This window comes from Pteropus vampyrus, unplaced genomic scaffold, assembly GCF_000151845.1.
Source record: "Pteropus vampyrus isolate Shadow unplaced genomic scaffold, Pvam_2.0 Scaffold35, whole genome shotgun sequence".
Lineage (NCBI taxonomy): Eukaryota > Metazoa > Chordata > Mammalia > Chiroptera > Pteropodidae > Pteropus > Pteropus vampyrus.
Window position 1 is genome coordinate 2,183,356 of NW_011888816.1, and position 10,412 is coordinate 2,193,767.

The 10,412-nt window shown below is 40.2% G+C and overlaps 1 protein-coding gene across 3 annotated transcripts in view; it reads left to right on the forward strand.

The window, feature by feature from the left end:
• Nucleotides 1–10,412, forward strand: part of ANO10 (anoctamin 10) — a 193,500-nt gene that overhangs the window by 23,225 nt on the left and 159,863 nt on the right. For all 3 annotated transcript variants that reach the window (XM_011357368.2, XM_011357369.2, XM_011357367.2), the window contains exons 7-9: nucleotides 854–909; nucleotides 3,235–3,309; nucleotides 5,151–5,333. In XM_011357368.2, the coding sequence (XP_011355670.1) occupies nucleotides 854–909; nucleotides 3,235–3,309; nucleotides 5,151–5,333 (314 nt within the window). The remainder of the gene's footprint in view (nucleotides 1–853; nucleotides 910–3,234; nucleotides 3,310–5,150; nucleotides 5,334–10,412) is intronic.

The following is a 10,412-nucleotide window of genomic DNA, read 5'->3' on the forward strand; positions in this document are numbered from 1 at the left end:
TATTTATGCATTCAAACAAATAAACAAATATGTTATTATTCCATAGGAAGAATAGGTCTTAACATAATGGACCACAAAGATATTTTAAATTATTTTTGTTAATCATTTAACAACAGCTGCCACTTATCATGTGCTTTTCTTTGCTGATACTGGGCTAAAGTTTTGTATTATTTCCAATCCTGACAATGACTCTGGGAAGAGGGTGGTGTCAGCCTTGATTTGTAGGTGAGGAGGCTGAGTATCAGGAGGTTAATTGACTTGCCCAGGTCAGACAGTGGCTGAGTAGCTGAGTTGGGTTTCAAATCCAGATTAGCCTAACACTGCCTCTCTGTGCAAGGTGACACTTTCTTCAGAATCTTCCTTTTTGTTCTTTTGTCCCCATGTCTTTGGACCTGCACAGTGTCTCCTCTTCTTAGCTGAGGATAGAAATTAGAGTTTCCCTTTAAGTTAATCATTTCAAGCCACATGTTGAGAAAACTTTCTTTATTGCCCTGCTCTTTAGAGATTGCTCTTAGTTTACCATGAGCATTTATTCAGGGGCTTTTTCTGGGTGGCTATCTATGGGGTTATTTGCCAACACATCCCACATTTCTTTGTCACAGTAATATTTTAAAAATAGTTTCAGACTACAGTGCTATTGCAGTACCATGAAAAATGTATCCTATTCTTAGTTTCTTCCTTGTCTGATGTTCTTAGTGGTAAACAGTAGCTACGATTGACAGCCTAGCATATTTACTGACTGAGGTTCTGTTGTTGGACATCTCTGCCCTCGGACAAGTCTCACTTCTGCTCATGACAGTGCTCCCTTATTGCTTCCTTATCTGAGAGAAATTACTTCTTTTTAATATTTTAGAGAATCACAGATTGGAATCTGCCTACCAGAATCATTTAATTTTGAAAGTTTTAGTGGTAAGTAGAGATTTTTATACAAATTTATTTTAATTATGAAACTAATGCATATCATTTAATGTTTAGGAATATAAATATGAAGAAGTGTTTATAATTTAAGATATCAGTTAGCTCATATATTTTGTGCAAGTCGGCAAGGATTAAGTGTGTTTACATATATGTTCAATAGTGTTATACAAATGTGCACGTGGTCTAAGAGTTAAATGTAAAAATGCTATTGTAGCCAATTCTTCATTATATAAAAACTAATTAACCACTTTATAGTCATGTTTCTATTCTTTTTGGTGATTTCTTTGAATGTCTCACTATTCAACAATCCTTCCAATTAACCTACAGTCTGTTTAGTGATGGGACATTGTTACTTTAAAAACTTTTTGTTGAAGAAAATTTCCAGAGCCCAAGAGGTTCCCAGCATGTTTTGATGGATAGAAAAAAGAGATAGAAAGAAGGCACTGTGTAACTTGTGTGCCATTTGTGTAAAATCTTGCACATTCTGCCTCTTCCCACCATCATTATAAATCACGAAGATATACCAGCTTGAAAGCACCTCATTTATCAGGAGGTTCTGTCAGCCATCTGTAACGTAAATGAGAATCAAGACAGGTGCATGGAGTCCTCGGAGCTTGGAGCTGGACTCAATTTAACACAGTTCATGTGCTTTACTCCTGAGTGAGGGATCCAGGCTCCCACATAGAAAGAGTCTTCGTTCCAGCTGTAGAAATCATTCTGAGAAGCTTATTTATCTATTTTTTCAGTCCTTAAAAGATCAGAAACCACCATTGGGAAGGTGTTAGGGTTTCTGGAAGTAGGTAAGTTTATAGAAGCAAGAGCAGCTAAGGAAATAGAAAACCTGTCCTAATAGATTCTAATAATTCAACAATGTTAGCACTTTACACCTTAGAAAAGGGACAGGTGAATTGTTATGTTAAAAGGCTCTGAAGGCCTCAGTCTAGCCCCATGAAAGAATTAATATTCACAATATTGGTACTGAATCAGCAAGGAAATTGCGTTTTGTTCTCTGTGTAAGAAAGCAAGGAAACATATAATAATTAAAAAGATCATTCCAAAAGATTATAAAATGGGACTTTTGCTCTTCGAGGTAAAACACTCCATTTACCCTAAAAAGTTCTGTTATTTGTGAAATTTTAATATTCTTTAACGATGCCGGATACAATGTCACATGCCTGCCTTGTAAAAAGACTCAAGTTAGAATCTGCTGGTCCTTGTGTTTCTTAGGTCTCTCCCTTCCTTTTTACTCTTACAGGGAGAGCATTTCTCCCCTTCCCAGGGTTTTGATTTTCACCTTCTACCCTAACTTAGCACCCCAACCTTCCCCTGTGGCTATATTGATCTTGCTGCTCACTCTGTCCATACTCCCCATTCCCTCATTAAGTACTCTCAGGTGTACTCATGGCAGTCTTTTGTCTTAGAAAGTGATGCTTCTACGCAGGAAGTAGCCAGCATGGGGCTGGGGGCAGAAAGGAAACCCATTAGTGCAGGGAGTAGTTGCAGGTTCTTGAGCAGGGCAGCTTCTTGAAGAAATGGCACTTGTTATAGTGGCATCTCCAGCCCAGGACTATGTGCCTGGACAGGGCAAGCGCATCTCAGGCTTATGGCGACAAAGATGCTCCCAGGCTGGGCACTGGTTGTTAAGGCCGGTCTCTTTTGCTAGTGCCACCCCACTACCTAGGTGTCTCCTGGTGAGGGTGGGGAGTCTCAGGTCTGTGGGCACAGAGCGGCTTCCAGGGCTGTGGTGGGGGGGTCCTTCTTGCAGGTGCTGCCTGGCCATCCTGGAACTCTGTGAGGCAGAGGAGTGTCAGGACAGGCTGGGTGTGGGGGGAGAGGGTGAGGAGGAGAACACATCCTCTGGCAGATTAATGTCAGCGGGGGTTCCTGACCAGCCTCCCTTGCCACTTCTGCTTCGCTCATCTGCTGTCTCTTCTTAGAGGGGTGGGTGGAGAATGAGCCCACCTGGGCTACCTGGGTTACTAGGTTGGGGGTGGGGAATGCTGAGCCTCGGTCTCCCTCTTCTGTAGGAAGTAAGGTATCCTGGTGCCCTGTTGTTCCTTCAGTCCTGGGGACCCAAGCCAGGTCGCCTTCCTTTCATGCCTTTCAGAGTTCTCCTTTGTTTGGTTGTCTCTTGCGCTATTTCCAGAGTTTCTGATGTGCTTAGTGAGGAGGAGTGGGGAGAAACAGATCTTTGCCGTCTTGTCTGGACTATGGAAAACCTGACTGGAGGTCCCTTGTTACATTTTTAAACGCTGTATTTACAGTTGTAATAAAGAACTGTGGAGCAGTATTAAATATCATTATTTTTTTTGGCAGTTCAACTTTCTAAATTGCTTTGCGTCGCTCTTCTACATTGCCTTTGTCCTGAAGGATATGAAGCTCTTGCGTCAGGTAAGTGTGAATGGTATCAATTTTTTAGGTCTTAGAGTTGGTTTCCTATATTCAAGTAATGTAATTGTCTTTCTATTATTCACAAATAAAATCCTAATTTTTACCTATTTCTAAGCCTAATTCTAAATAAAAAACCCATTATCAATTGTCCCATGTATCATACTCAACTGAAAAGAAATTGAAGCTGACCAACTTGCAAAATTAATCATATAGGACAGTAAAATCAAATATATAGTTCACATATATTTATATTTGTATAAGTTTGTAGAAACAATTTTAATAGCAAAACATACATTTTTTTGAACTTCTGTGTGTGTTTCCGGGTTAAGGGTGACTGGTGTAATCTTAAATAGGTCTTACACATTTCATTTTAAAATTAATAAGTCGTTAAACTTTAGAGAGCAGCATATCTTATGCTGTGCTGTGTCTTTTCTGAAATGTTTAAGAAAGTCTGACATATATTTTGTTTGCTTGCCACTTCTGGATCACATAATAGTGAATAATAAGTTGAGCACAAATGATTGCTTTCTAAGTTTTCTTTTTTATACCTGGGTCAGCTGTCAGTGAGGGCTGCTCCTTCCTGGTTTTAACATTCTCTGCTTGTTAGTTAGTGAGCAGAGTCTCAAAGCTTAGGCTTTTTAATATTTATATGAGAGCTTGGTATCATTTTCTCAGGAAATTAAAAGATTTGCATAACAGAGAAAGGTAAAAGATTTTGTAGTTATGGTCCTAACAGCTTGCATAAAAGTAAAATTAAAATGTTGTGCTCTGAAAAACTATACTAGATATATTACTGCTTTTTAAAAATTATTTTCGAAAATCGGAAAAGTTTAAAACAATACTTTTGAAGTTGATGTTGGATGTACATACCTTCTCCAGCCCCACCATTAGTGTATTAATAGAGTGTGATTTCTCATTTCTTATACTTCAGAGAGTCTCCTTTATTGAAGAGGGGACAGAGGGATCAGAGAAGATTCTTTAAAAAGTAGAATTTAAAGAAGATTCTTTAAAAAGTAGAATTTTAAAATCAGAGGTGGTGATGGAAACAGTGATATTCATCTGGAGAAAGTGGAAGTTGACACAGCACCTCTGGGAACCACTTGGGCAGCTTTGCCAAGAACCTTGATCCATCCCTAGTCAATCATCAGAGATGGGGCGAAGGCTTATGGACATGGGTATCCAAGGAGTAGCATTCATAATAGTGAAGGTTGCGAATAACGCATTCAACAACAGCGCATGGGCTAAGTAAAAAATAATTTTTAATGATGTGGGAAAGTGCTCAATATATTGAGGAAAAAGAAATAATACAAAGTTGTATATAATACATATGGGATGATTCTACTTTAATTTTTACGTATGATTAGAAAGAAATATTTAAGGTGTTAGCATTGGTTCTGTTGTGGTGGTCGGATTATGGGTGACTTTTTGTTTTTTCATTTTCTAAGTTTTCTGTGGTGAGGGAGGATGTGTTAGTTTTATATTTTTTAAGTTGCGGCCAAACTTTTTTTTTCAAAGTTGGGAACATCATTTAGATTCACGTGTTGTAGCCAGGACGAGATAACAGAAAACACAATTTCGAGACAATTAATTCTCCTGTAGACACATAACTGGTTTATTTTTTAATAACAATTTTATTATAATCTTTTTGTATATTAATCTGAATCTTCCCTCTAAAAAAGCAATAAATTAGAAACATCTAACACTTAGCTTTTCTGATACTAGTTTTTGTAACATAATAGTATGCCGTTTGTTGAAAATTCCATTTTATTTATTACATAATTATACACATGCAATGGTTTTATGAAGCTACATTGCCAAATATCATTTTTGCTTCTCTTTAGAGCTTGGCCACTCTCCTGATTACCTCCCAGATCCTTAACCAGGTTGTAGAATCTCTTCTTCCTTATTGGCTCCAAAGGAAGCACCACATGCAGGTGAAGAGGAAGGTGCAGGCTTTAAAAGCAGACATTGATGCTACGTTATATGAACAAGTCGTCCTGGAAAAAGAAATGGGAACCTATTTGGTAAGTTTGAATCTTGTTGAATTAAACATTGACTGAATTCGAATACTCGTCATGTATTGAATTCAATGCATATGAGTGTACTCATGGCCTCAGGTAAGTGCTTTCCAGCCAGTTTCCTTACCATGAACTACTTTACAATGAAAAATACTGTGATCTTGAGTCTGAAGTCATGCCTAACACCACCAAAGGACGAGGGTGGTGAGAATAGCTGCTTCAGAGATGACGGAGCAAGGGAGAGATGAGATGACCACAGAGAGGCGACAGCATGGCTTGCTCTTGATGCTTCAAACCCAAAGAAAAGATTGCAACCCATCGTTAAAAGTGGAATGCCAATCGAGATTAATTTATAATTTAAATTACTTGGTGCTATTGTAAATATAAAATAGTTCCTTTAAGATAGAACTTATGAGTTATTTTTAGGAACTACAAATAGATCACTGCAGGTTTATAAAACTTAACTATGTATTTAACAAACTTTTATTGAGCCCTGACTATGTTCACTATTTCTCTGTTTGAGGGGAGTTTTGGGGTCATGTTTGCTTTCAGGTGTTGTTTGTTATATCCTGCACATTCCCTCTTGATATGTTATATTCTTCTTAGTGAACTAAGCCCTTCGGTGGCTCACTCAGTGAGGGTTCATTATGTTAAACTTTCTTAGCCTTGTTCTTCATCTCGAATGAATTTGTCTCCTTATTATAAAATTTCTCGGCTGACTTTCATAGTTAGTTTTTCTCACGTGTTTAAGGATTTAGTTTGTATATTCATCTTGAGTAGGAGTCGATTCTCTTTCTCTGCTCACTTCTCCCTGCCTTATTTTTGCAGTTGCCCCACCTTGGGCTTGCAAGACCCTGGTCCAGGACAAGGTGTTTGTAGCCCAGGTTCTCATCTTGTGGTGACGTTGGGTGTTCTGCAGAACCAGTCACAAAGCCAGTAGGTGGCTTGCTGTTGACACAAGCTGTAGTTCCAGAAGAGCAGCTGTGGCTTTTCTCAGCCTCCTTTCAAGGGCCGAGGACCTTGGTTTGGCTCAGGCACCTGTTTCTACTTCCACTCCAGAGTAGTGGGGTACCCTCTGCTTCCTTGCCTCTCAGGGTACAGACCCTCGCCACCTGGGCCTGGCTGGGCTCCTCCTGCTGGTGACTTTGCATTTTGTTTTATTTCTTGCTTATGCAGCTGATTTTCTTGTTTTTGAGTGGTGATACATGTCTTTTGATTAAGATATACATATATGCACTAGCATTTTCTATCATTGTTGTGTCGGGAGAAGAAGGTTTTTCGAAGTATAAACTTACAGCACATCTTGACCAGCAACACTGTTTATGTCTATACATGAAGTGTCAGAGAAAACACACACACACACACACACACACACACACTCACACACTCACACACTCACACACTCACACACACTCACATGAAGCATTGAAGAAAAGGAGCACATGGCCAGAGTGTACAGCTGTCTTGCCTAAGTTGGTTGGTTGCTGGCTTTTACTATGGGTTAAATGTTCATTCTAATTCATTTTGGGTCAGAATTCTTTCCTTGCTTCTTCTGGGGAGTGGTGTTTCTGGCCAGTTATTTTCTTCCTTTACTCTCTTACAGAAACTAAACTGCAGTCTTGCCCCTGAGTTCTTTATTCCATCCCCTCTCTGTTTATAGAGGCATCATGCACCAGGCCCACCTGGAACCCCTGTGTCTCCTTCTTCCCCCTTCTGCCTGCCCCAATCGTTAGTGACTCTTCTGTTTCAAACCAAGCAAACCCTTCACACCCTCTGCTATTCGTGTCCTGTCTCTTTCCTGCCCTCATAGTTTCTTGAAATAATTCTCCATATCCTTGTCCCCACTTCCCTTCTTCCTGTGACCAGTTAGAATCTGCCTTCAGCTCTTCTTTTCCTCTGAATTATTTGGGCAAACATCACCATCCCCTGAAGTGTCCAAAACAAATTCATGGTCTTCTCCAGATCAAATTCTGCTCCTTTTCCTCTGGCTTCATGAATGGTATTCAGTAATTCAAACAATATGCCTTTCGTCCAAGCCATTTTAATTTATCCAAGAACTGTATGCTAATGAGATGACACTGTCAGAATCTTAGCTCTTACCTCTTTGGCATCTCTCGACATCCGATACTGCCTTTATGAAGGAAGGTAAGGCAGGCGTTGCTTTTCCCATGTTAGAAATAGGCAGCTGAAGCTCTTTTATTAAACACTTGGTGACCAAATCAGGAACAAGATTCAAGACTCTGTTTTTCCCATTCAGAGTCTTTGTCGTTCAGCACAGGCTCTCTGATGCGATTTCCCTCGTAGGTCCTGGGTGTGTGAGTGAACCCAGGGCTGACGGCGCCACCCCCAACCTGCTTGCATGGCCCTGCCTGATCTTCCCGTTTTCCCCTCCTCATCTACTACAGGCCCCTCCTCTATTCTCCACTGGGGCGGCATCAGATATTTGCTATTTCAGTTCCTCATATATTTGGAGAGGGGAGATGCTTCGCGTCACATTCGTTCCAGGTCTTTGTTTGCTATGCACTTCCCCTGGGGTATTTTTTTACTCACTGAAGTCAATGAACTTAGATTTCTGTAGTCTCATGCTGACTACTACTTATGAATCTAAAAACAATGCTGCCAAACTTTGGGAAGCAATTTACCTGAAACTTAAAAAACATTATTATAAAAGTAATACCTACTCACTCACTCTAGAAAATTTGGAATGTGGAGGACTGAGTAAATAAGGGAAAAGCAATTCTCCATAATGTCGGCACCGGCACCGGGGTGATCCCCTGGGGTCTCCGGACCTGCTCCGCCAGCCGCGGGGCATGGGCTGGGGACTACCTGACTTCACCGTGCACCGCTGTCCCTCCTGAGAACTAAGAGTTTTGCTAAGAGTTTTTGTCGTGAATGTGTTACATTTTATCAAATGCCAGTTTTTTGCTTCCGTTGAGTTTATCATAACATCTCCTTTAATATTTTCATTTACATTAATACATTTCTTAGTGGAACACCATGTTTGCATTTAAATGATTCATTCCACTTGTTCAGTGTTTTTTTTAAATATACATTGTTGTGTTGAATATGCTGATATTTTATTTAGGATTTTTGTGCCATTTGCTCCAAATTTTCCTTTCTTGGTCACTGAGGGTAGGGTCCCCATGTTGTTTATCACAAAACTCCGTTTCTAACACAGAGCCTGACATTTAGCAGACACTCAGTATAATATTGAATAAAGAACAGTTTCAGGAAGAGAACAGCCCGACCCCCGATGTCTTTGCACTACGTGTGGCTTCACATTCTACTTCTTCCCTTGTCATTCAGATCTGTGCTGAACTGATACCTCAGCACAGGGAGCTCTGAGACATGGCATTCCCCAGGGGTGCTGTGAGGAGCAGGTGGGAGAGATCACATGGAACCTGACACTGTGTTTTCATACATTGAATAAATTAGATATATAAAATTATGATTTTCTCAGAAATACTATAGTGTTCTTAAGAACTGTTTTGTTCTTAACTTTTGAATATGGGTTCTTAGAATTGTCTTAGTTGATCTTAGCCAACTTGCAGCTAATAAGGTAGAGCATGTCTTGGTTAATGTATTTTTATTTTAGTATGTTATTGTTTGCTTTGTTAAGTCTGCGTTTTTTTCCTTGTTGGATTATGTCCCTGGTGTACTAAAGTTGCTGACTCAGAAGTGCTCAGAAGCGTAAAAGTGCTGATAAAGTGTCACATGTAAATACCACCACTCTGAGTCCCCTTGTGAGATGGAACATGGCAGGCGGAGTGTGGTGTGGTGCAGGCGTGGCGTCCCTTGGTGCCGGGCGCTAAAAATGCCAGGAGGGCCTCGGCGTGATTCCCGGCGACTGGCCTGTGGCACATCTCAGAGAAATTGTCTGCGCATCTCTGCAGAGGCTCAACCTTTTACTTTATGAGCCCAAACGGCACAATTTTGAAAGCTGAGCATAGGCTATGAGGATTTCTTAAGACCAAATTGTGGTATAAACGATGCGATTGCTGAGATTTTTACTCTTTCCCTACTCTTGATTACTTCACCCTTCAGAGAAATAAATGGCAGCTATAGCACTGGGCATATTTTAAAACCACATCCGTAAGCTGTAACACAACGTAAGGAAATACTTTCTAGGGCCAAATGCAACCAAAGAGTGGTTTAGAAACTGCTCACCACTGAATCCCCAGCCGAACGTCAATTCGGCAGCTTCCAAAGCATGTGTGTTTGGTGTTACTCTTTGGTGAGCCTTGAAAACTGTCAGTGAGACTCACTCAGAATCCCTGGCCTGGGTTTGTGCTTTATCCACACATCCAGAGCATCTGAAAGAGACACTTCCTGCGATTCCCCATACTCTATAATTACGTTTGGGTGTTTTCTATTTTAGTAAAATAATAAAAGAAACTGACTAGAAGTGGAATCTTTTATACTTAAAGTTCTTGGCTACTGAGCCTAAAATGCATATCTTGGTATGAGACTGACTCTGAGATGCAGTAATAATTAATATTCATTTAAAAAAAATTTGCGTTTAATATTGTTTTAAAATATTGTGATGAGTATTTTTCTTAAACTGAAATTGTCATTGCATGTGCACCGGGTGATTATCAGGAGGTCTGAGGATGCTAGATGTTGGCAGGTGTGGCCTTAGGCATCACGAGGGCTGGCTCTGTCACTCAATCACAGCACGACAGAGCGCTGCTCAGCCTCTCTCAGGTCTGGATCAATGTGATATTGTGAACAGCATGAGTCTAGTGAGGCATCTGAGTAACATGTCACTGTGTCCTGTTGAGATGTGGTGATGTTACTCAGGTGACAGCTGTCATCGATGCCCAGGCCTCCTGCTTCAGTGAAGGCTCTTTTGTCCATTTATGAAAGATTACTAACTCACCCCATACTGTTTGCGTCTCTTCTGCCTTAAATTGAAGGTATATAATGACTGTACATAATCCTTTCTTCCTTTGGACTAAACCTAACATATTGGAAAGGTTTCAAACATAGTTTCAGAGAGATTTCTTCATGTTTCTATGGTTTCCTTATTTTCTACTGTGAACTCATTTCTTTGGCTTCTTTGTAACTACTACGTCTGCTACGTCT